At 61.9% G+C, this 24340-nt stretch overlaps 2 protein-coding genes across 3 annotated transcripts; one reads left to right on the top strand and one right to left on the bottom strand.

The window, feature by feature from the left end:
- Positions 1–1728: 1728 nt before the first annotated feature.
- BAK1 (BCL2 antagonist/killer 1) lies at positions 1729–7803 on the bottom strand. 2 transcript variants are annotated; one of them, XM_059701969.1, is made up of 6 exons: positions 7572–7803; positions 5476–5576; positions 4538–4670; positions 4093–4236; positions 2959–3139; positions 1729–2828 (listed from the first exon to the last, which is right to left on the bottom strand). In XM_059701969.1, exons 2-6 carry the CDS (start codon positions 5543–5545, stop codon positions 2724–2726), a joined length of 633 nt encoding a protein of 210 aa, XP_059557952.1. In that variant the 5' UTR covers positions 5546–5576; positions 7572–7803; the 3' UTR covers positions 1729–2723. The 2 variants fall into 2 exon arrangements, with proteins under 2 accessions (XP_059557952.1, XP_059557951.1); XM_059701968.1 differs by having other exon boundaries at positions 1730–2828; positions 7576–7802.
- Positions 7804–11537: 3734 nt separating this feature from the next.
- LOC132236575 (putative gametogenetin-binding protein 1) lies at positions 11538–16959 on the top strand. Its single transcript, XM_059699693.1, has 5 exons — positions 11538–11659; positions 12111–12205; positions 12377–12518; positions 13388–13527; positions 16695–16959. Exons 1-5 carry the CDS (start codon positions 11584–11586, stop codon positions 16758–16760), a joined length of 519 nt encoding a protein of 172 aa, XP_059555676.1. The 5' UTR covers positions 11538–11583; the 3' UTR covers positions 16761–16959.
- The last annotated feature ends 7381 nt before the right edge of the window (positions 16960–24340 follow it).

The following is a 24340-nucleotide window of genomic DNA, read 5'->3' as shown; positions in this document are numbered from 1 at the left end:
TACCTTCCTCATTACCTGCAGAACCCCGGGCTCCCTGTAGCCCACAGCGCCCCCTGCTGACTCCTCAGGCCCAGGTCTCAGGTCCCCAGGCCGCTGGGATATGGGTTTTGGAAGCTTCCTCCTGGCAGCAGAAGAGGGTGCGTAGAGAGGCCCAGACCTTCGGAGGCCCCTGGCCTTCTAGGACAGCGCCCCAACTCCTTCCTGACAGCAGAGCCCCAAGCCCCGCCACGGCCCCCGCCCTTCTCGCAGCCTCCCAGGCGCCTGCTCTCCAGTGCTGCCCTCCGGTCTGCAAACCCTGCGGGGCCTGGCTGGTTTGGCTCAGTGAATAGAGCCTGGGCCTGTGGACTGAAGGGTCCCAGGTTCGATTCTGGCCAAGAATTGATCCTCTGCCCTGGTCAGGCGTGTGCGGGAGGCAACCATGGACGTGTCTCTCTCACATCGCTGTTTCTCTGTCTCTCCCCCTCCTTTCCACTCTCTCTAAAAAAATCAATGGAAAGGGTATCCTCAGGCGAGGATTACCAACAAAAATCACAACAGGGGAGGGAGGGGGAGGTGCGCCCGGAGGCTCCGCCCAGGAGCGGGCAGCCGGGAGCTCGAAGCCGCCGTGGCCACCTTGGACGTGGGCAGCCTGGGGGTTCCCGACCTCTGCAGGGGCTGATGGAGACCGACACCCCCTCCCCATCTCCCCCTCAGCGGGCCTGTGCCCAACCCTCCGGCTCCGAGTAAAACCTGGAACCAGTGTCAAGGTGGCAAGTGCTGGCTCCGCCCTTCGCTGCCCGAGCAGGCCCTCAGTTTTCCTGTCTGTAAAGTGGGAGTTTGGGCCGCCTCCCGCCAGGTCACTGGCTGTGCCTGATGGGTGTGGATGGAGTGTTCGCGGGCTTTTCCTGCGGATTGCGGGCGCCTTGGAGCCACCACGGCCCGGCCTCTGCTCAGGCTGAGGCCAAGTTGGAGGAACGGGGGGGGGGGGGGGGGGGGGGGGGTTGGCAAGACCCCCTCAGGAATGGAAGCGAGGCCCCGGGTCCTTTGGGGCGCATGTGACCATTCTGGAGGGTGTCAGAAGCAGACCAGGATGCAGGACCGGCAGGCTGTTCACACTGGAACACTTACACGCCCCCAGGCCTGTTATTTTTATCGCCCTGGCTGCCTCCCCACGGGGACTCCCCTGCAGCACGAAGCGGCTAGAATGAAAAGCTGTGTGCTGGCTGTGGGGGACACAGGGAAGCGGACGCTGGGACACGGTGTCCCAGGCGGAGCCAAGCGTGGGTGGTGGCCCCAGGAAGGAGAGGAACTCAGCCAGGCCTGAGGTGGCCGTGGGGTCCCCGGCGTGCGCACTGCTCCACCAGCGCTGCCGCCAGAGCCCCGGCTTCGGGGTCCCCCAAGTTGGGGGGGGGGGGCAGGAGACGCCCAGGACCGGAGATGGGTGCGGAGGGGCCAAGGCCGCCCAGGGCTGGAGAACCACAGCGCCCTCTATAGGATCCGGAAACCCAAGAGACCTTATTCAGCAACAGGCCAGGCGAATGCCAGGCCTGCCCAGGCCCCCTCGCCCACCCCCAGGGAAAGAGGACTGACAGAGGCGACAGTTCCCAGTGGGAGGGGAGGCAGTTTATTGTCCGACACTCTCAGAAGTGGGGTGGCCAGGGGTTCCGTCTGCTTCTCCTCTGCATTTGGCTAAACCAACCACTTCTCTTCCCAAATCCCCAGGCTGTATAAGATAGACAAGGCCCCCCACCCCCACCCCCACCCCCATCCCACCCCCAGGAGGGGCTTAGGCAGATGGTGGGCTTGGGGTAAAGTTCAAGTATTCAGTTCTCCCAGATTACACTGCGCCCAGGCCAGGAGAGCGGATCCCACCCTTGGGGTTTCTGGTGATGTTAATAGCCCTTCTCTCAGAAACCTCAAGATGAGCTCCCTACCCCTTTCCCTGACCATCACAAACCACAGTCCTAAACCCTAGCGTCTGTGCAGGAGGCCCCTGCCCCCCTGGCATGGAGTGATGGGGGCAGGCAGCCTACTCAAGTAGTGACGCCTCAGAGCAAGTGGCAGGGGAAGGGAGAGGGCTGAGGACCTCGGGAGGCAGGCTGGGAGGGGCCTGGTGGATAAAGCCAGACAGCTTGGTCTGCCTCCTCACCCCACACCCTGGGCCCTAATCCCTGAGAGTCTGCCGGCCAAGGCCATATAGGTGGGGTGGGGGGGTTAAGTAGGTCCTTGTCCCCCAACCCCGGCCAGCCCTGTTGGGGATGTGAAGCTTTGGAAGGGCTAGGACTGGGCTCCAGGTCAGCTCTCAAGCTCTGACCTTCCAGAACAGTTGAATCCGGGGTACAGGGTAGGCCTACTAACCCCCATATCCCACGTCCTGGCCTGTGGCAGAGTGGTGGGGACGGGGGGAGGGGGGGTGTCCTAAGGCCGTTATAAAAAGCTAAAACCATTAAAAACTTCTTGGGGAAAAGTGCCTCCCAGCTTCTTGCTTCCCCAAGTTATTAACCTCCCCAAAGCCCGGCAGAGAGAGCTGAGCCCAGAGAGGGGGTCCATTAGCACCATGCAATGTTGGGGTGCCCCCGCAGCCTGACCGACCCCGAGCAGGGGCCCTTCAAAGCTGAAGTGCCACTTGCTAAAGCTTCTGTACCCTTGAGGGGGGACCCCTGCAGGGGACGGGTAAGGGAAGAAGGCTTGGCCGAAGTCCAGGCGGGGGTCTCAGCTGGGACCCCAGAGGACCCCTCCTGGGGTCATGACTGGAAGAATCTTCGTACCACAAACTGGCCCAACAGAACCACAGCCAGAACTACCAGCACATTCCGGATGGGGCCATTGCCCAGGTCCAGGGCTGCCACCTGCCAGGAGACGGGGGGAGGGGGGGTGTCAGAGGGGCTGGCAGTGGACACAGGCACCGAGGGACTGGGGGGTGGGGGGTGAATGGGGGCAGCCCAGCAGCACAGGAGGCTGCCAGCGCTGGGCACTCACCCAGCCGCCCCTCTGCGCAATCCACCGGGCGATGCAGTGATGCAGAATGAAGTCGGCCACGAAGCGGGTCACCTGGCCCAGGAAGCCGGTCAGGCCTCGCTGGTAGACGTGGAGGGCCAGGCGGTAGCCGAAGCCCAGGAGAGCCACCACCCGGCCCCAGTTGATGCCGCTCTCAAACAGGCTGCGGGCAGAGCAGGCCATCAGTGGGAGCCCAGGGGGCTGACCCCCCCCCGCCCCCCCCCACCGCCCCCAGCAGGAAAGCAACACGGCTTAGCAGTGAGTCAAGGTGGCAGAGGTGCCCGCCTGGCTGCTGTTTGGGGAGAGCCTGCATCTCTGTGAAAGGAGAAAGCTCAGGGGCACAGGATGGGACTGCCGCCGCCGCCACCACCACCGGGGGCTGGTGCTGCGGGCGCAGGGGGCACAGGGCAGAGCAGTGGACAGAGGCAGCAGGGAGATTACCTGTGGGCATTGCTGCTGGCCTGGCAGCCGAGGGACAGCAGAGAGAAAAGGACAGAAGAGGAGGTTAGGACAAATCCTGGAACCACACGGGTGGGGCTGGCCTCTGAGGGCCTGGGCGGGGCTCCAGCTGAGCACGGACCCAAACCCTAAGCCTAAGCCTAAGCCTAAGCCTACTGCTCCCCCTGCTCTCACCCCGGCTAACACGTTGTGCATGCGGACCCCGTCCTGAGCGGCCCTCTCCATTTCATGGACGAGGAGACGGAGGGCCAGGCAGTTCAAAAGACAGCAAGTGGCAAAGCCAAGCCATGACCAGGCATGTGGTCTCTAACCACCGCACCAACTACTTATTCCCGGACCTGGTAGCAGGCGGCAACCTCACTATCTTTGGTGTGAAATGTGGCTCTAAATCAGAAGGACAGCTGTTTCCTGGCTGGGCAGGGCGGCTCTGGGCACCTCCCCACCCGGGCCCGTCCACAATCCTGATCTAAACGGTCAAGTGCTCACGCTCCGGAGATGAGGAGTCCGGGACCCAGCAAGCAAAGACGGGCCGAGGCCACACGTGAATTAACAGCAGACATGGGGAAGCAAACAGGCCTCCCGACACTGACAGAGAAGTGTGTCCCCCCAGGGGCAGGGCGCGGCGCGGGGTGCGGGCAGAGGCAGGGCCGGGCCTACCTGGAGGCGATCTTGGTGAAGTACTGGTAGGCGTTCTCTGGGGTCGGCTGCAGGTGCTGCAACATGGTGTGGAACTCCAAGTCGAAGCGCTGGTTGATGTCGTCCCCGATGATGGCGAGCTGCCGGCCCACCTGCCCCAAGGTGCTGGAGGCGCGGGAGGCAACAGGGGGCGAGGGACAGCTGTCAGGGCCCGGCCTGGGCTCCTGCCCAGGGTCCCCCGGCCTGCATCCCTCCCCGGAGGCCCCCACAGTGTTCTCAGATGCGAGGGCTGGGCTCGGCCCAGGGACAAGATGCCCCGGGGCGGGGGGGGGGCCCAAGATGAATAAGGAGCCACAAAGAAAGAAGGGCAAGAGGCCCCCCACAGAGTCCCCCAGCTCCCAGGACCTCCATGGTGACCCATGTGAGCACCCGCCCCCCTGAGGTGTCCCCGTGGGGCTCTGCTCACCTGTCAGGCTCTGGGGACAAGGTGACCATCTCTGGGTCAGGGGGGGCAGCCGCCTCAGCTTCCTGCTCCTGCTGATGGCGGTAAAAAACGTAGCTGCGGAAAACCTCCTCTGTGTCCCGGGCCACCTGCTCCTCTGAGGATCAAAGCCGGGAGTCAGGAAGGCCGGATCGGGCAGCCCCAGCCTTGGGGATGGTTACTCTTCCTCAAGGTCACCGCTGTCCTCACCCCGGGCAGCAGGCTCCCCGCTGCAGCCCCGAGTCCACCCCCAGTGCTTTCCACCTAGTCCACACGACAGCCTTGGGAGGTAGGCGGTCCCCACTTGCAGGCGGGAATGCGGCCTGAGGCCGGGAGGGCGGTCACTGGCACAAGGTCCCACAGCCGGAGTGCGCAGCGGGGCCAGGAGAACCCGGGCATCAGGGCCCCGAGTTCAGTGTGACAAGCCCAGCCCTATGGCTTAGGGATCGTGGGGCCATACGTCAGACAGGGACACAGTGACAGCCCTGGGGCTGAGCCCAAAGGCCAGGGAACAGCTGCAGGCTTCCCGAGGTCCCCTGGGAAGAGGGAAGGGCAGCCATCTTACTTCCTCCCAAAGGTGCCATCGTTTCCCCCGTGTGATAAGCCATCTACTTCCTCATTTCTCCTCCTGCAGGGACAGGCCAGCCACGCCCACTCTTCCTTCTCGCCCTTCCCGCCCCTGGCACTGGGATGGCACCGTCCCAGGGCCCGCTCACTCCCAGCCCCTCCCACCTCTGCAACCCAGGCCCCTCCCAGTCCCAGGGCTTCCCGGGATCACTCTGGCCCAGCAGGCCTCCTGCAATGGGTGGGGATCATTTCTCCCTGTCCAAGGTGAGTTCCCGTCCTGGTCCGTCCCCGCCCGCCCTCTGACCTCACCGCCGCCCTGGTGGTATGGGGTGCGGGAGGGGCAGAAGGACCCTTACCCGAAGTGGAGGCCGGGGCAGGCCCTTCACAGTCCTGCCTGGGAGGGCCTGGTCCTTGCCCAGATGCCATTTTTCAGGTCCCAGGGGAGAGCAGTGTCAGCCTGTGGGGATGGTGAGGAAAAGCAAAGATGGGGACAAGCAGGGGCCACAGACCAGGCGTTCCACAGCCACACAGGGGTCAAGTGGCCCCAACACCCGACTCCCCAACCCCAGTCCGAGCTCCAGCCACTTGCATTTCACCGGCCACTCTTCAGGGAAGCCCAGGGGTGAGAAAAGCAAAGCAGCCAAGACCACATGCAGGGACCTGCCCCGGCGTCCAGGGCCCCGGGAGGGTGGCCGCGGCAGACCCTAGTGCTTCTCGTCGATTTCAGCTCCGTCCTGGAGCCCCGCGCCTGCCCCCGCACAGGGGCCCCCCGCCTGCCCCGCACAGGGGCCCCGCGCCTGCCCCGCACAGGGGCTCGCGCCTGCCCCGCACAGGGGCCCCCCGCCTGCCCCGCACAGGGGCCCCGCGCCTGCCCCGCACAGGGGCCCCCCGCCTGCCCCGCACAGGGGCCCCCCGCCTGCCCCGCACAGGGGCCCCGCGCCTGCCCCGCACAGGGGCCCGCGCCTGCCCCGCACAGGGGCCCAGGGCCACAGGGCCACCGCAGGCTCGCCACCTTCCAGCCAAGGGCCTCGAAGGTCCCACTTGCCCTCGGCTGGTCAGAACACACCTGCCTTCCAGCTCAGCCCTGTTGGCCACAAACACTTCTGAGCGCCGATGGTGTACTACTCCCAGCTGTGAACTCCCGCCGGGGGTGCCGGACACTGAAATGGCACATTCACCCCGCAAGGCAGGCATCGTCATACCCGTTCCACAGGTGGCAGGTGAGGCCCGCGGAGGTGAGTGCCCACGGCCACAGCTAGTCAGGAGTCAGGTTGGCCACCTAATCTCAAGCCCATATGTCAACACACTTAAGACTTACTTTCCAGGTTGTGGGTCTCGGAGGGTGTTCCTTCCGGGCATCTCTCCCTGGTCAGGCCTGGCCTGTGCCCTCTATTCCTGCCTTCAGCCAGGCCTCCAGCACAGCCCCCCTGCCTTCCTCAGGCGCCCCCTCACCCCACACTTGCTCTCCTGCCCAGCCCAGTTTCCTCTGCCCAGCAGGGCGGCCGGATCTGCTATGAACCCTAAACAGAGGGAGTAGTTCCAGGACGTGAGCTGTTTCACTTTCAATTTGCACCCCTCCATTTGCCCCGCACACCAAGCATTTCCCCCCACCCGCTCCCCCCACCCTCCCTCCATCCCCCGGATAGGGTCAAGCCCCACCCGGGGCCAGGCAGAGCCGCCCTCCTCCCTGGGGGGCCCATGTACCCTCTGGCCTCCCTTCTCTCAGGCCTGGGCTATTTTTGTAGGGCTCTCCGCCTCTCCTTTCTCAGGGCAGGGCCGGGGAGAAGGCAGACCCTCCCTCCTCCATCCCCAGGTGCCTCTCAAAATAGGCCTTTGCCTAGCACCCCCACTTCCAGCTCCTCCTGGAGGAAGATGCCCTTGCCTCTCCCCTGGTCCCCCAACCCGGCAGCCAGGACAGCAGGGCCAGAGGATGCTGTCTGCACCTGCACCTCCCGCTCCCGCCGCCCCGGAGCTCCCTGCTGGAGCGGGTGGAGCCGCGGCACAGCCCCAGGACCAGAGGCCTCTGCCGACCATAGCCTACCCCTGCCCGTCCAAGAGGCATGACTTCCTGGTAAGGCGAGTCCCCGCACCCCATCTACCGGGTTCGCTGAGCCCAGGATGTCCCCCAGGGGAAGTGCCCGGCGGGGCTGCAGACCCAGTCGAGGGCTCCTGGGCAGCAGGAAGCGCCGGGAGAGTTCCCCCAGCCTTGACCTTGGCTCTGACCTCCACTCCGGCCGCCCGGACTGCTAAAAGGCTCGGTCCTTCGCCCCCGGGTCTCAGGCGCCCAGGGCCAGGGCAGGGCCTGGCCGGATCAGGCCCCCCGCGGGCGGTGTCGAAGCTGCTCCGGCAAAGCCTCCCCTCCCCACCCCGCTCCCAGCGCTCTCCCTGCCCCGCCCTGAGCCTGGTGCTGCCTCGATCGATCGGAGAGGATGGGCCGGACCTGCCGGCTTACCTACCCAGACCCCGGCCTAGGCCAGGGATGGCTCCGTGGGGCCGAGGCTGGAGGTCCCGAGGGGCTGCTCCGGGGTCCGCTGCCCGGGCCCGGCTTCGCGGAGCGGCTGTCAGTGAATTCCTGGTGTCCGATGCTGTCTCCGCGGGTCCCCGCCTCGGCACCAACAGGCTCCGGGAGCGAGCGTGGAGGCGCCGGCAGCTCCCGGCTCCAATCAGCTCCCTCTGGAGGAAGTTGCTCTGCAGCCGCCGGATGCGGATGTGCGGCCTCCCGGCGGGGCGGTCTGCGCTCGCCCCTCCATCCGCAGCCCCCACCGCGAGTGGCTCCTCCTCCCCGCTGCTTTTCCCACCCCTGACCCTTGATCTTTTCTCCCTCCCATCAGTGAATACCAATGAAAAAAATCAGGATGGTGATGTTTCTTTTGCACTTTAGCACGTGAATCTTCTCATTGAATCTTCTCAACAACACTTGGAAGTAGTGCCGTCCATACACCCACTGTACAGATGAGCCAACTGAGGCTCAGCTGTTTAAGGAGCTCTCCGGAAGTCACCGAGCTGCGTTATAATCGAGTCTGGAGGTGCCCGGGGAAAACAATACTAAATTGAAATTCAACGTGCAACTAGGTACCAGGCACCTCCGTGGTCTCTGGGACTAGAAACCCGAAGGGGACAGGCAGGTGAGCAGATGAAACCACAGTGAGGGACTTCCGCTTCCGCCAGGGACAACTGGGCACCGCAGTTATGAGTCGCTTCAAGTTTATACGGAGCCTCTGCTCAGAGGGATTTGGGGGGCAGGCTCCCAAAGCACCACGATGACGTACAGGGTGTCATACAGGGTGTGGAGTGGGAGTTTATGATTCCAGGCGGAAAGGATCCACCGCATTTGGCACAACAGATGAAATGTTTTTTAAAGTAATGTTGGGCAGATCTCTGCTTTTCTTTTCTTTAAAAAAAAAAAAAATTTAATGATTTTTTACAGAGAGGAAGGGAGGGGATAGAGAGTTAGAAACATTAATGAGAGAGAAACATCAATCAGCTGCCTCCTGCACACCACCTACTGGGGATATGCCCGCAAACAAGGTACATGCCCTTGACCAGAATCGAACCTGGGACCCTTCAGTCCGCAGGCTGATGCTCTATCCACTGAGCCAAACGGTTAGGGCTAAAATCTTTTTCAATACAATTGGATGTCACCCTTCAAGATGTGATGAATTTGAAAAGAATAACCCCGATATTTACTTAATGGAGTCGCTAAATCTTGCTGAAAACAAGAGGGGAAAGTTGTAGCAAAAGGGGAATGTGGACTCAATTTTGACCGACTGCAGTTTTGTCCCAAAGATACTCAGCTCAAATATTTTGAAAAACTGTTTGAACTTCAGGACAAAATTACCAATGTTTCTTCACTGTTGAAACTCACATGCTGAATTTTTTAAAAAAATATATTTTATTGATTTCATAGAGGAAGGGAGAGAGAAATAGAAACATCAATGATGAGAGAGAATCATTGTTCTACTGCCTCCTGCATACCCCCTACTGGGGATGAGCCCACAACCGGGGCATGTGCCCTTGACCAGAATGGAACCAGGGGGCCTTCAATCTGCAGGCCGACGCTCTATCCACTGAGCCAAACCAGCTCGGGCTGACTTTTTGCACGTAATAGAGCTAGCTGGGGGTGTGGGTGGAGCAGCGCAGTTGTTTGATGGAACTGGCAGCACCGACTGTCCCCTGTGTGGGTCTCCATGGGACTCAGTGCTGCTCGCTGAACACTGAGCCCCTGGGGGAGTTCAGAAGTCAATACCTGATGAAAAATCAATGATTGAGATGGATGCACCTTGGTGTGGAGTCGAAAGTACACGGGCTGGTTCAAAATATATAAAAATGTCATTTCCACCTGGCTGGGCATGGCTCCACGGTTGAGTGTTGACCTATGAACCAGGAGGTCAGGGTTCGATTCCCGTTCAGGGCACATGCCCGGGTTGCACTCTTGATCTCCAGTGGAGGGCATGCAGGAGGCAGCCAATCAATGATCCTCTCTCATCATTGATGTTTCTATCTTTCCTTTCCTCTCTAAAATCAATAAAAATATATTAAAAACAAAACAAAGCCCTGACTGGTTTGGCTCAGTGGATAGAGCGTCGGCCTATGGACTGAAGGGTCCCGGGTTCGATTCCGGTCAAGGGCATGTACCTTGGTTGCGGGCACATCCCCAGTAGGTGGTGTGCAGGAGGCAGCTGATTGATGTTTCTCTCTCATCGAAGTTTCTAACTCTCCCTTCCTCTCTGTAAAAAATCAATAAAATATATTTTAAACATAAATAAATAAATATAAACAAAACAAAACAAAACAAAACAAAACAAAAAACCCGTCATTTCCTACCAACAAATGGAAAACGGGCACTGTTTGAAGGACAGAAATGAGCCCTGCCATCGAATTCAAATACTGGAGGGTCCCCTGGAATTAGCAGTACCCTATAGAGCAATACCACTGAAGGACATGTAATGGGTATGTATTTTCCATCATGTATGTCAAGTTTCACGGTAAAACTTAATGAAAGTTTCAATGAAGGAATTCTCTGGGGGAAACAAAACAAAACAAGGGGGGTCTGTGCGCCCCCCTGGACCCAAGTGAACCGAGTGCCTGGAGGGGAGAGAAGGGCGGGCCCTCTGGCCACCCAGGGAAGGGCCAGCAGGTGCAGAGAGGGTGTGCCGAGTCCTCCAGACCCCTTGCCCCCTCCTCAGGGCCCGGGTTCCCCAAGCCTCCTCTGCCCACCCCCCACCCACATGCCTCCTCACCAACCACCCGCAGGCTGGCTCCCCAGGCCTCCTCCCTGCCTCAGCCACCCCCAGCCCTCTCTGCCCCCAGCTAATCCCCCCCTCATCCCCCCATCACTCCCCGCCTCCTGCCTGCCTGCCCTTTGCCTTCTAGAACTCCTGGAAGTTTCCAACTGGAGCTTTTAATTTGAAAGCTCCTCCAGTTCTTAAGCAGTTGGTCCTGGGGGGGCTGCTACGGCCCCTCCCTCCGAGTCAAGGTCCCTCTCAGGATGGCGAGCCCAGCTCCAACCCCTCCGTCTGGAGATTTGGACCACTCCTCCATGGTCCGCTTCTTCCGTAGCCTGGTGGGGAGCACGGGCAGCCGGAAGAGCTCCGAGGGGACCCTGCTGGGAGATGAGGCGCGCCCTGGGTCCTTGATGATGGACCGCCAGGGGCGAGCGGGGAGGAAGGAGCCCAGGCGGCCGGCCCAGGGGCACCGCACCCCCCCTGAGGCCCTGCCACAGCGTGAGCCCTCGGGGCTGGGGGGCATGAGGGCCCAGACCGCCCCCTCCATGAAGGTCTTGAGCCTCATGGCCCCGGGTGTAGAGGTAAAGTGGGTGCTGCCCAGAGGAAGCCAGGAGGTCCTGGACAACCTGTCTGAGAAGGCGCAGAGGGAAGAGGAGGAGGAGGCGGCAGGGCCCCCAGACAGGTGAGGGGCTGGGCTGTGGTGGGGGGAAGGGGCCCGAGGCAGAGGAATTGGGACAAGGCCTGGATGGAAGCTGGGGGTGGGGGGTGGGGGTGGGGTGCCAGGACTGGGAGTCCTTGGAGGGTCGAGGACTGGACAGGGCAGCTGGGTGGGCAGGACGGACAACATCAGGGCTAGGAGGCACCAGAGGGGTGTGTTGGGGGTGTGGAAGGAAGCAGAGATGAGGGTCCTCCCACAAGTGAGGGTTGGGGATGGGGGCTCCAGAGGAAAGGGGTCCTGCTGGGGCCGGAAAGGCGCCTGCGGGGTGAGGCGGTGCCACCGTTCCCACTCCACCTGCCCTTCCCCTCCTGGTCCCCCGCCCCCTCCCGCCTCCAGGATGAAGCCCCAGAGGGCCCAGCGGGGAGCTGGGAGCAGGAGGATGGAGGGGCTGAGTAGGGCCTGTGGGAGAGCCTTGGGGGACGTGGGGGTGTCCGGGGCCTTTACCAAGTCTCTGGGCCCCGCCTGCCACCCCCACCTGACTCTGCTTTGGGATCAGGGACCACTTTGCCCAAGCCCTGGAGATGGAGCAGGGGGCCACCGGGCCGCTGGAGGTCAGCCCTGAGGCCCTTGCCTCGGAGGAGCAGCAGCTGCCGGACGGTGAGCGTGGGCACGGGGGCGGGCCAGGGATGGGGCGGGGCCAGGCAGGGGCGGGCCAGGGATGGGGCGGGGCCAGGGACAGCTCCCTTTTTCCAGGACTGGGGCTGGGCCGGGAAGGACACAGCCTAAGGGAAGGCTGGAGGCAGGCTGCCTGGAGTCCCAACTCCACTGTGCCAAGCTGTGTGGTGGCAGCAGATTGCTCGGCCTTTCTGTGTGCCCGTTTCCTCTATAAAATGAGAGTGCGATAGTTCCTGCCTCAGAAGGTAGTTGCAAGAATGAAATGAAATGTCCTTGTAAAGTGCTCAGACTGTGCCTGGGCATAGCAGGTGTTTGCTAAGGAAAACCAGGCGGCCTCCCCGCAGCCCAACCTCCAGCTGTCCCTGCCCGGCTGGGCCGAGCCCACCCCCGTTGCCAGCTGACCCAGCTGACGGTCGCATGACTGCCTTCACAGGAGACCTCAGGCCGGCTTCTCTGAAGGTGGGGGCCACTCCCTGGAACCACATCCTCACCTTGTACAAGCAGTTTCAGAAACTGGCCATGGCCAAGGTCTGTGGGGCCGAGCTGGGGCCGCCCGGGGGAGGCCAGGGTGGGGCCCAGGAGTGAGAGCAGTCCTGCCTTCACCTCCCGGAGCTGCTCCGGCTGCTTCCTGTTTCATGTGGAGGTGGGGCTGCGGGCTGGGGCCCTTCTCACCTGCTCAGTGACCCGAAACACCCTCAGCTGCCTCTCGAGGAAGACTTAACCGACGAGGAGGAAGGGGAGGAAGAGGAAATGGAGGAAGAGGACAGCTCATTCAAGCTCTGCGTCCCAGTCCCCCTCCAGTCGCCACTGCATAAGGCATTTAGGCCAATCGACACAGTGGGTAAGTGGGGTGCCCCACCTCCCGGCCCCACACGCCCCAGGCAGTCCCGTTTTCTATGGGCTCATGGGTGCGATGCCAGCTCTGACCACCAGGTGGTGCCATAGGACCTAAGATGACCACCCGGGAAGTTGGCCAGAGAGTGGCTGGGCGGGAGGCTCGCTCCTCTAGGTAGGGTCCTCCTCCCTTGGGGTGTGCAGACCGCGAGGTGAAGGTTGTGACTGGGGCTGGGAATCCCCGCTCGGAATTCCGTTCAGTGGCCACCTCCAGCTCTGGTTTTCCCATCAGGTGGGCACTGCTGTGACAGGGCCCCAGAGGGTGCCCCTGAGGGCAGATGAGAGAGAGGCGGAGGGTGATAATACAAAGTCATTGCTAACCATTACATAATCATTTCTATGGGCCATCTCCTCTTCTAAGCGCTTTTCACAAAATAATGTACTGGCTTCTGAGGTAGGTCTTATACTCGCCACTTCACAGCGGAGAAGCTAGGCACAGAGAGGTTAAGTAACTCACCCAAGATCACAGAGCTAGGAAGTGGCAGGGCTGGGACTTGAGCCTAGGTAGTTGGGATGGTTCCAGATCCATGCTCTTGAGTTGGTGGCTGGAGGGGAGTAGATGTCTGTCCCTCGCATGGTCTCCCAGGAGGTGAGGAGACTCACACTCATGCTTGCCCGAGGGAGCCCATGGAAGCGAGTTTCTTGGGGAGGCGGCGTCTGGCTGGCTCCGGGGAGTGGGTGAAGAAAGCGCTATGGCTGGGTGACCAGGGACTGCACAGGGCCAGGATGGGAGCCAGAGCCGCCTCTTCCTTCGGCCTTCAGCAGTTTGCTCCAGCCTATTCCTGCCTGTCCCTTGGCCATCTCTCTGGCTCTCAGGTTTCGTGGAGTCAGAGTTAAAGAAGTTTCTGGAAGCACAGCAGGAGTCCCGCCTCCGCCTCCGGAAGATGCGCAGCCTTGAGGGCCTGGAGCCACTGGTCCCGTCAGAGATCACCCTGGAGAGCATTCTGGGTGCCCAGGTATGCCACGCTGCCCGAGGACACTGGCGAAAGCGGACGGGAGGCCTCCCATGGCCCCCGCCCCGGCCCAGGCTCCAGCCCCCCACTGCCTGGGTAGGGGGGGCATGATCCCTTCTTGGTGGTATTTCTGAGAGTCCGACCCTGACCCCTGGACACACACACATCCCCATCAGTCTCTCTGTCTCTCATTTGACCCAGAGTCCAAATCTCCACTCTTTTTTTATTATTATACTAGAAGCCCGGTGCACGAAATTCGTGCACTGGGTGTGTGTGGGGGGTGTCCCTCAGCCCAGCCTGCCCCCTCTCACATACTGGGAGCCCTCAGGCGTTGACCCCCATCACCCTCCAATCGCAGGATTGGCCCCTTGCCCAGGCCTGACGCCTCTGACAGAGGTGTCAGGCCTGGGCAGGGGACCCTCATTTCCCCCCATCACTGGTTCTGCCCCCAGCCCAGGCCTGATGCCTCTGGCCCAGGCATCAGGCCTGGGCAGGGGACCCCCAGACCTCTCCGATTGCTGGCTCTGCCCCTTGCCCAGGCCTGATGCCTCAGCCAGAGGCGTAGACCCCCATCACCCTCCGATCACCTGATCGGCCCCTTGCCCAGGCCTGACGCCTCCGCCAGAGGTGTCAGGCTTGGACAGGGGACCCCCATCTCCCCCTGATCACTGGCTCTGGCCCCCAGCCCAGGCCTGAGGCCTCTGGCCCAGGAATCATGCCTGGGTAGGGGACCCCCATCTCCCTCTGATCGCTTGCTCCACCCCCCGCCCAAGCCTGACGCCTCTGACCCAGGCTTCAGGCCTGGGCAAGGGGACCATCATATCCCCCCAATCCCCGGCTCAGCCCCCCGCCCAGGCCTGATGCCTCGGCCAGAGGAGTTGACCCTCATCACCCTCCGATCACCAATCACTGGGTCGGACCCTTGACCAGGCCTGAGGCCTCCGGCAGAGGTGTCAGGTCTGGGCAGGGGACCCCCAGCTCCCCGCGGTTGCTGGTTCCACCCCTGCCCAGGCCTAACGCCTCTGGCTGAGGCGTCCGGCCCGGGCAGCGGGGACCCGCAGCTGCAGCGGCCCCGCGATCCTGGGCTCCGCTTTAGGCCCAGGCAAGGGACCCCTAGCTCCCGGGACTGCCAGCTTCGACCGTGTCCAGCTCCCATCGCTGGCTCCACCCCTACTTCCTGCTATCACTGGCCAGGGCGGAAAAGGCGCCTGATTCTCTGATCATGGCTGGGGGGCAGGGCAAAGGCGGCCCCAGGGCCGCCTTTGCCCTGCCCCCCAGCTCTTAGCTCCCCCCTGGGTTTCCCATCACTGTCAGTGGCAGGGGGCTTCTTCCTGCTTTCCCTTTCGCCTCCCTGCATTGTGCCTACATATGCAAATTAACCGCCATCTTGTTGGCAGTTAACTGCCAATAGTAGTTGGCAGTTAATTTGCATATAGCCCTGATTAGCCAATGAAAAGGGTATCATCGTACGCCAATTACCATTTTTCTCTTTTATTAGTGTTGATTTTTATTGATTTCAGAGAGAGGGAAAGAAACATCCATGATGAGAGAGAATCACTGATTGGCTGCCTCCTGCACACCCCGTACTGGGGAGTGGATGAAGAAAGCTATGGCTAGGGTGACCAGGGACTGCACAGGGCCAGCCTGTAACCCAGGGATGTGCCCTGACCGGAATCGAACCTGGGACCCTTCAGTTCACAAGCCGACGCTCTATCCACTGAGCCAAACCGGCCAGGACCAAATGTCCACTCTTGAGGCTTAAGTTTGCCATCCACTTGCTTGTGGCCTTGGGCAGGTCCTTTCCCCTCTCTGAGCCTCAGTTTCCTTATCTGAACACGAGGGACTTGTCTAGTGGCTCTAAGGCTTTTAGTACATCTGTAACTCACATGCTGTTGCTCATTTTCTATTTCTCTCCCCTTCACACCCATGCCTGACCCCACAAACACACACAGGTGCGGATTGTGACTCCGCTGGTCACACCACAGACCACCGCTGCCCGCCCCGGGCAGCAGCCTAAGCATTCGGCCTGGGAGCGCATTGATGGCTCTGTTGTGGAAAGATGAGTTGGGGTCATTTCTGCTTAATTTCTATTCATTCATCAGCTCATCCTTCCACTCAGTGGACACATGCCCCCGTCTGTGTGGTTTACCAAAGGAAACAGCAGAGGGTTGGGCCCTGGCCGGGCAGCTCAGCTGGTTAGCGCATCCTCCCGATAAAACAAGGTTTTGAGGTCAATCCCCGGTAAGGGCACCTACAAGAATCAACCAATGGATGCATCAATGAGTGGAAAAACAAATTGACTCCCCCCGCTCCTTTCCTCTCTGTCTAAAAATCAATTGAAAAAAAGGAAGGAAGGAAGGAAGAGCGAGCAGCGGGCTGGGAGGCGGGTCTTCAGGCCTCTGCCCGTGAGGGGGCTGTTGGCGATGTAGAGTGTACGGCCGTCACCTGCACAGGGCCCTCAGGGTTAGGGCTCTGGCTACAGGAGCACAGGCCCGCCAGGCGCCCAGGGCAGCCTTCTCATTGTCCTGAGGCCGTGGCGCCTCACAGGCACCCCTCTGAGCTCTGGGGGCAGGGCTGAGCCACCACTCCCAACCCACCCTAGGCGGCAGGTCAGCTGGGCAGGGCCCCTCGCCTTTGCCTTTTCCCTCTTCCTCCTCCTCCTCCCCCCAGAACCACCCCTGAGCCTGCCTGCCCCTGCCCAGGGCTCACAGTCCTGGGGTGGCCTGAGCAGCATTGGAGGGGCCTGGGAGTATCTGGGGGGCATGGCAAGTGGGGGCCCAGCTCAGCCCTCACTCTGGGGACACAGCTGCCTCGGGATATCGTCCTCTCGTGGGTGTTTAGAGGTCTGTCCCCATCACCACCCCACGCCCTTCTCATTCCTCAGGGACACCAAGCCGGGGCGGGGCGGGGGGGGGGGGGAGAGCCGCACCCAACCTTTGGGGAGTGCTGGGGCCCTGGGAGAGGGGCGCTGAGGCGGCTGAGGGAAGGGTGCGGAGCCCCTTTGGTGGTGTCCACCGCAGAAGTGAGGACGGGAGGGCCGGCTGGGTGCTGGACTCCTGGGGTTTTGAAGGAACACTGCCCCCCCTCCCCACCTCCTCCACCCCCGCCGGAGTTGGAGGGAGAGGGGAGCCCAGAGGCTGAGGCCTCTTCCTCCCGCCACTCTGCCCCAGGGCCTGCTGCTCCAGGAGATGGATGCCCTGGGAAACTGGCCTCCACACTGGCCTCCGAGGGAGTGAGGGGTGCCGGCGAGTCTGCCCCACCGGCCCGGACGGACCTGCACAGGGAGGCAGCCCCTCTCCTTCGGAAACAGCCCAGGAGCTCCGGGCCGGGTCCTGGGATGAACGGTGCCCATGCGTCTGCAGGGCGGCTGCCAGCAGGCTGTCCCACAGTCGGACGTGGGCTGGGAGGTTATGAATAAAGCCCAGTCTGACTCCGGCCCGCTTGGCTGACTGTGGACCCTGCCGCTCATCGGCACCCGGAGCCAGCTCAGCAGTCAGAGGGGGGCGGGGGGGGGGGTCAGTCTAGTCCCCAGTCTGTGCCTGGGGGCCACAGCGCCCTGGGCTCCGGGGGCAGGTGCAGTGCGTGTCTGGGCGTCTGGGCAGGAGGTCTGTGCACCTGGCAGGGGTGGGAAGGACCCTGGCCCAGGCCTGCCTGGTCTGCACGTCCCTGAGTCCCTCCCGCCCCAGTTCCCAAGCCGGGCTTGCGGCCTCACAGGGAGGATCCGGGAATTCTCCAGCAGGAAGTTCCTGCCCCGCCAGCACAGGGACAAAGCCAGGAAAGCAGGCCTGGGCCGTGGGGCCTGCCTCGGGGGCTGGGCTGGGGCAGGTGGAGGTCCCTGGGGTCGATACAGAGCGCCCCTCCCACTGCCCCTGGTGGCAGCCCACTGCCAGGCACAGCACCAGCCGCAGGCAGGCCGGGGCAGGAGGCCCAGACGTCCAGGAGGCCGGCCCAGCAGCGAGGGCGGGCGGGAGCTGGAGGCTCACCTCATACGGGATCTGCTTTGGACACCAGGAGGTGCTGTTGTCTGGAGGTGCTGGTGGCTCCTGGTAGGACCAGGGTCCCTTCCCTTCCGTGGTCCAAGGCTCTGAGGAGAGAGAGAGAGAGAGAGAGAGAGAGAGAGAGCGAGCACTCACATTGCCCCCAGCTCTTCTCATGATGACTGGTCTGGCCTGCTCCATGGGCACCCCACCCCCACCCCACGTCTAGCCTGACCCTATTGCAGAGCTGAAGTTCAATATCAGAACATGGAGGCCTCTCTCAATCACGTGACTGGTGACAGCTGCTTGTTGGGTGGTGGCACCTGCTTGGGGTGGTGGAGAGAGACCGCAGTGACTGGCCTGTCCCTGACCAGCGCAGCCGGTGAGGGGGTCCCCCCTCCTAGCCCCAGACCATGAGAGCGCAGGTGGCCCACGGGCTGGGGCTTTCTCCCGGGCTCCTGGCCAGGCCCTGCCTGCCTGACTCAGCGCGGGCCGGAGGCTGGAGGCCGGGCGTCTGGGCTGCCCCCTGCGTCAGCGGGAAGCAGCCTGTGCCCATACGACTCACCTGTGCCCTAATGCGTTCCCCAGAGAGCTGGCTGTTGGGAAGGCTGGTTGCACCTAGACCCCTGCTCTCCCCTGCAGGGACCCCAGAGGACACCTCTCCTCCTCCTTCCTGATCGCCCCCACCTGGGGCCAGCTGTGCAGGGGGTGGGGAGCCCTGGGGCCCAGAGCACAGCAGGACGGAGCTTCGTCCCCTTTCCGGTTGCCCTGGGAGGGGCCTGCCTGGGCTCCTGGGTCCAGGCCGGCACCACAGTGGGTCAGGGCAGGCCAGGCCCCTCGGCTCAGGCTAGGAGGGGTGAGGGGCAGGGCCCTCGGCTCAAAGAGGGGGACTCTGCTCCTTCCCGTCAAGTGCAGGCCATGCCACCCCTGCGTCCACCCCATCCGCTTTCCACAACCCACAGAGAGGAAGGTGGCGTGGAGGGGGCAGGATGGGGGCGTCTGCCAAGGCAGGAGCAGGAAGCTGGCACCGGCATAGGGCCTGGCCAGCCGCCAGGGGTCCTGGGCCTGGTTCTGGGTGGGTGGCCTGGCCGTGGGGACAGGACCTGGGGATGAGCTGTGGGAAGGCCCGGCGGGCACGGGGGGTGGGGGGGTGGGGGGGGAGCACACAGGGCTGGGCTCAGGCTCACACCGCGCGCGGAGGGCCCTGCATTTCTGAAAGGCTTCGAGGGAACCACAGACGCATCTGTGGGTCAGACCTGGGGGCTGGGTGGCATCTACAGTTGCTGTCCCGTGCCAGGTGGGCGCAGGGTGAGAGGGCTCTGAAACCCAGTGAGGGTGTCTCTTTCTAACTGGCTCAAATTGGGGGGCAGGGAGGGGCGGGCGGCAAACCAGCTGTACTATTTTCCAGGTGGGAAATGAGATGGGGAGCAGACAGGCAGAGGGGGAGAGGCTGGGCTGGCTGCAGGCAGGCCCCACACCTCTGAACCTCAGTTCCTGCCTCTGTGAAATGGGCGAGTCCGGGCTCCTGTGGCTGAAGGAAGTGCTATGTGGCATGGAGCGGCGTTTACCAAGCACCTGCTGTCACCATCCCCATCCCAGGCGCTGAGGAATAGAGCAGCGGACAAAACAAAAGAGCCCTCACGTTTCTGAGCATTATTTCCAGGGGATAAATAATAAGCGTAAGCTGTCGGAGTGGCTGATGGGGTGTGCAAGGGGAGCGCCAGGGAGGGCGGGAGCCAGGGGTGTGCGCACGGCCCAGCTCAGCATGTGCACATGCGCTGCGGCCGGAGCACCTGGTGGGCTGGGGACCAGGAGGACCTGTGTGGCTGGAAGCGGGTGAGTGGGAGGGGAGGCCAGGAAGGAAGGGGGAAATGGAAATTTGCGGAGCTGAAACTTTGAGGGGTTATTTTATCAGAGACAAGTGACAAGTCTCCCTTGGGCCCTGGCCGGGAGCTCAGTGGGTTAGAGTGTCAGAGTGTCGTCCTGATAGGCCAAGGTTGCGGGTTCCATCCCATCAGGGCACACGCACGAAGCAACCAGTGGAGGCATCAATAAGGGGAACAGCAAACTGATGCCTCTCTCTCTCTCATCAATTTTAAAAACTCTCCCCTGAGTGGGGAAGAGGCTGCGGGGGCGGGAGGGGGGAGTGGAGCAGGGAGGCCCCTTGGGAGGCTCGGGGCTGCGGGGGGAGGGGGTCGCACCGCTGTCTTCAGCACCAGGAGCACCTTTGCACCTTGTGCAGTGGAATACCCAGCGCTGCCCCAGAGGCTGGAGAGGAAGAGGGGCGACCGTGGGTGTGGGGCCCCAGAAGGTCCACTGAAGGCAAGTGGGCAGCTGATCATGTGCGGGCAACTTCAGCGTGTGTGCGTGTGTGGGGGGGGACTTCAGCGTGTGTGTGTGTGGGGGAACTTCAGCGTGTGTGCGTGTGGGGGGGACTTCAGCGTGTGTGCGTGTGGGGGAACTTCAGCGTGTGTGCGTGTGGGGGAACTTCAGCGTGTGTGCGTGTGTGGGGGGGGACTTCAGCGTGTGTGCGTGTGTGGGGGGGGACTTCAGCGTGTGTGCGTGTGGGGGGGACTTCAGCGTGTGTGCGTGTGGGGGAACTTCAGCGTGTGTGCGTGTGGGGGGGACTTCAGCGTGTGTGCGTGTGCATGTGTGTGTGTGGGGGGAACTTCAGCGTGTGTGCATGTGCGTGTGGGGGGGGACTTTGGCATGTGCGCGCGCACGCGCGTGTGCGTGTGTGTGCGTGTGTGTGTGTGTGTGTGTGTGTGTGTGAGAGAGACTTGGGGGGGGGGCGGCGGCAGGGGTGGTTGGCACCAGCAGGGTGTGTGCTCGCTGATGTGCAGCAAACGTGCCCGGGAGGATGGGCTGGGCCACCGTGGAGCCACTGAACCCTGGTGCTTCCTCTCCCTGCGGCCCTGACCCTGGCCCTGACCCCGAGGGCCCAGGCGGGAGCTGGGGCTCGTCTGCTGATTTCACCTGCCCACAGACCGAGGATCCGTCACCTCTCTCGTGGGGGCGGGGGCAGGGGTGTAACAACAGACCCAACAACAAAATCAGGTGCTGCTGCTGTGACACAGGTTTGGAGACTGCAGACGAGGAGCAGGGAGGAGCCCTGGGGCCTCAAGGAGGAGGCTTGTGGTTTGGGCCTGCGGGAGGGGGGAGGGGGAATTTGACAGGTGAAGGGAAGGGACAGGCCATGCCTGCCAGGGCACAGCCTGCACCGTGACCCCACTGTCCACCTCTCTCCCCAAGCCAGGACCACCTGCCCCCCCTAAACTCTCCCCCCTGGCCTGCTTGTTCAGGCCACCTCCTCACGTTTAACCCTTTGCTCCCTGCCATCCCCCCCTTCACACTTGCATTCTCAGTGCCTTTGCTGGGGCCCAAACCCGGCCTCTGCCCATCACTGCCAGTCTCCCCCCCTGCCCTCGACCTCCCCCACCCTGGAGCTCAGATCCCCAGCGCTTCCTGGAGTCCTCACCGCTCCCAGGGTAGGGGACCAATGGGACCCGCTCTCCCCTGCCCTGGACAGACAGACACACCGTGAAGGCCGGCCCCGGGGGCGTGTCTCCCTGTCTGAAATGGCCAGCGTGGTGGCTCAACATGGAATGAGCGCGGGAGGGCAGGCAGGAGGGGGCACGACGCAGAGCTGGGGAGGCAGTCAGGGCTTGGCATTGATCCTCAGGCCAGTGGGAGCCACAGAGGGCTGTAAGCTGGGAGGGGGCATGGCAGGGAGGATGGGGCAGGGGCTTCAGGAGGCCGTCACAGCGTCGCAGTGAGCGGGGTGAGCCTGAGCCGGGAAGGTGGCAGGTGGCATAGAGGAGGGCACTCGGGCAGTGGCTCTCAGCTGGGCAGTTCTGTCTGCCAGGCAACATCTGGAGGCATTTTTGGTTTGTCACTTGGGCGGGGGGTTGGGGGTGCTGCCTCTCTCTTGTGGGGCTTCCTCACCTTTAAAAGGCATTGGGAGGGTTAACGGGTAAATACATTTCAGTGTTTAACAAATACTGTATTTAGAAATGGTAAGCACAAGGTAACAGGAGCTACTTTAAAACATCAATCCTCTGTTCAAAGTTCTGCACTGGCTCCCCATCACCCACGTGAGACCTAAAGCCCCCCGAGTTCTGACAGGACCCCACACCCCCCTCCCTCCCCACATCCTGCTCCCTCTCCCTCTCCATCCCTGCCCCCTGCTGCCCCCCTTGCTCTGTGTGCTCTGGCCAAAGACCACACTCACCTACTCCTGCCCCAGGGCCTTTGCACCTACTGTTGCCTCTACCTGGAGGCTCTGCCCCAGGAATTTATGTGATCCACTTACTCACCTCCTTGAGGCCTTTGCTTAGCTGTCACCTTATGGGGGGGGGGGTACTTATTAACCACTTATGTTTAAAAATACCCACCTTCCCTCTCCCCCACAACCGCTGTCTTCCTGTGCCCCTGCGCTGCCTGCCTGGCCCTGGACATGGCACTGCTGGCCCAGGCAGATGGCCAGGCCTGAATAAAGTGTCCTTTGCCGGCCACATAAGCTGCCCCTTCCAGGAAGTGCCTGAGGGCCTGGGTGGACTCTGGAGTGGGCACAGGGCTGGCCGGGCAGTCACCTGCCCAGAGAGCAGTCAGAGGAGCAAGAGGCAGAGGCCAGAGGCCAGGCAGACTCCTGCCCACCACCGGTTCCAACACACATTCCTCATTCACGCACCAATTTCGGCTGAGAGCCCGTTGGGGGTACAGCTGTCCATGAGCCCCTGGCCTGGTGGGGATGAGGGAGATGGGTGGCAGGCTGCCACACAGGGACACGGGCCTGCCTTGGGCACTTTGTCTGGGATGCTATGGGATGGGCTGGGGCTGGAAGCCTAGAGCAGCTTCTGAGACCACGGGGACAAGCGGGGCACTAAAGGGGCATCTCACGTCCTGGCCTCAGGGAGGGTTTGGGGGGACCATGGGTTTATTCAGGGTTCCCTCCCCCCCCCCCCCGTCCGCAGGTGTTTCCATGGTTGACGGTGCTGCCTGGAAGCTGTCAATGGTTCCTATTGATTGGCCACAGCTCAGCTTCTCAAGAGCCATGAACCCCAAGGCCCCAGCCCCTCCCACCCCCACAGGACCCCTTCTTGCTCAAGACATACTCTTGACTTGACCCCGCCCTCCCGGTGGTCTTGCCTCGATTTTGCCATGGTCCTAGGTCACAGAGCATAATACCTTCTACAGGGTACAGGAGCCCTCTCACATGCACACACACACACACACACACACACACACTCAAATATCCTGGGCATGTCCCCAGACCCACTCCATACCTCTCCAGGCTGCTGCCCAGCCTGCTCAGGGCCTGAGGACTCCTGGCCTTCACTGTGACGGACAGGCATGAGGGGCAGAGACAGGTGCTGAGTGCAGAGCTCTCAATTCTCAGGGCCTCAGTCTTCAAATCTGTAGAGTGGGTGCTGGCTTGAGGTCTCTTGGTGCCTCCAGGGCCTGTGATCTATGAGGTCCCAGTTAGCACAGGGAAAGAGCCCCCTTCTGGGATGTCACCATAGTTCAAAAACAAGGCCCAGCATCCTTTGGCACATTTCCCGGGAGGGACGGGTTTCTGTCCTTCTCCCTGGAATCCGGGAGGCCTGTGGCTGCCTCCATCACAAAGGACAGTGGCGGTGACACTAGGTGACTGTGGAGGCCAAGTTATAAAAGGCCACACAGGTTCCACCGCTTCTCTTGGAACCTTGCTCTGGGATGAGCCCGCTGGGGAGGGAGTCAGACCGCCCTGGGACCCAGCTGCAGGCGCCCAGCGCTGCTCTTCTCCACAGCCCCGCCCCTCAGTGCCACAGCCCCGCCCCCAGTGCCACAGCCCCGCCCCTCAGTGCCACAGCCCCGCCCCTCAGTGTCACAGCCCCGCCCCCAGCGCCACAGCCCCGCCCCCAGCTCCCACCGAGCCAGCCTGCCAGCCCCACGGAGCCTTCTAGAGGACTCCAGCCCCCGCCAACATCTGATAGCAATCACTTGAGACCCCAGCGGGAGCTGCCCAGCCAGGCCCTTTCCTAGTTCCCGACCCATAAAACTATGAGCAAAATAAAATGGCTATTGTTTCACTCGACTAAGTTTGGGTTAACTTGTTTTGTAGCAGGAATAATCAGAACACTGCCCCCACACCTTTCCTGCTTCTTCTATTGGTCCCCTTCCCCCCTGGTGTCCAAGGCTAAGGCCTCCTGGACAGGGTCCAGGGCCTGGAGCTCAGGATTCCACGGGGAGCTGGCCCGCCTGCCCCCGAAGGGCTTGCTGACCCTGGGAGTGGCCAGCCAAGCCCCTGTTCATGTAAATAAAACATTCAAACCTGTAAAGAATTTTTTGTGGGTTTATTTGAGCCAAACGGTCGACATGCGCTGGGAACCAGAACCTCAACGAATTGTGGTAATGCTCCAGAGAATGGCGGGTTACATCTATATTTATACATTGCAATCAAAGGGAGGGACGTAGGTGGGTTACATGAAATCCATTGGTGATAGGCTAGAGAAGGGGATTGGATAAAAGGTAAAATGATAGACACATACTTAGGTGGGTGCAGGGACAATTAACATAACAATGAAGGACGGTGTGGTATCTGTCCTGGTGCCCAGCACATTAGGTTGTGCCCCAAGGAGTCCAGAAAAAGGGAAGTTACAAGTCACCCAGACATTTCAAGGGTATGTTATCATAGATGCAAAAAGACAGATAGGCTCAGTTAAGGTAAAGGTTGACCTTGTCAGGGAAGATACTGGCCTAGGACGTAACTGCCCACCATCACTGCTTTTAGTTAAAATTCAATTTCAGACCATCCTTTGTGGTGACTTTAGGTCTCTGAGTGTGCAAGACCGCCACGC

The sequence above is a fragment of the Myotis daubentonii genome, chromosome 6 (genome assembly GCF_963259705.1).
Source record: "Myotis daubentonii chromosome 6, mMyoDau2.1, whole genome shotgun sequence".
Classification (NCBI taxonomy): domain Eukaryota; kingdom Metazoa; phylum Chordata; class Mammalia; order Chiroptera; family Vespertilionidae; genus Myotis; species Myotis daubentonii.
Note: the sequence above shows the minus strand (reverse complement) of the source record. Positions and strands in the feature narration are given on the sequence as shown.

Coding starts and splice junctions, on each gene's coding strand:
- LOC132236575 (XM_059699693.1), top strand. CDS start 11,584: ATGGAGCAGGGGGCCACCGGGCCGCTGGAGGTCAGCCCTGAGGCCCTT. Junction 12,519..13,387: donor TAGGCCAATCGACACAGTGG/GTAAGTGGGGTG, acceptor TCTGGCTCTCAG/GTTTCGTGGAGTCAGAGTTA. Junction 13,528..16,694: donor AGAGCATTCTGGGTGCCCAG/GTATGCCACGCT, acceptor ACTCTGCCCCAG/GGCCTGCTGCTCCAGGAGAT.
- BAK1 (XM_059701969.1), bottom strand. CDS start 5,545: ATGGCATCTGGGCAAGGACCAGGCCCTCCCAGGCAGGACTGTGAAGGG. Junction 4,237..4,537: donor TTGTCCCCAGAGCCTGACAG/GTGAGCAGAGCC, acceptor CCGCGCCTCCAG/CACCTTGGGGCAGGTGGGCC. Junction 3,140..4,092: donor TTCACCAAGATCGCCTCCAG/GTAGGCCCGGCC, acceptor CTCTGCCCGCAG/CCTGTTTGAGAGCGGCATCA.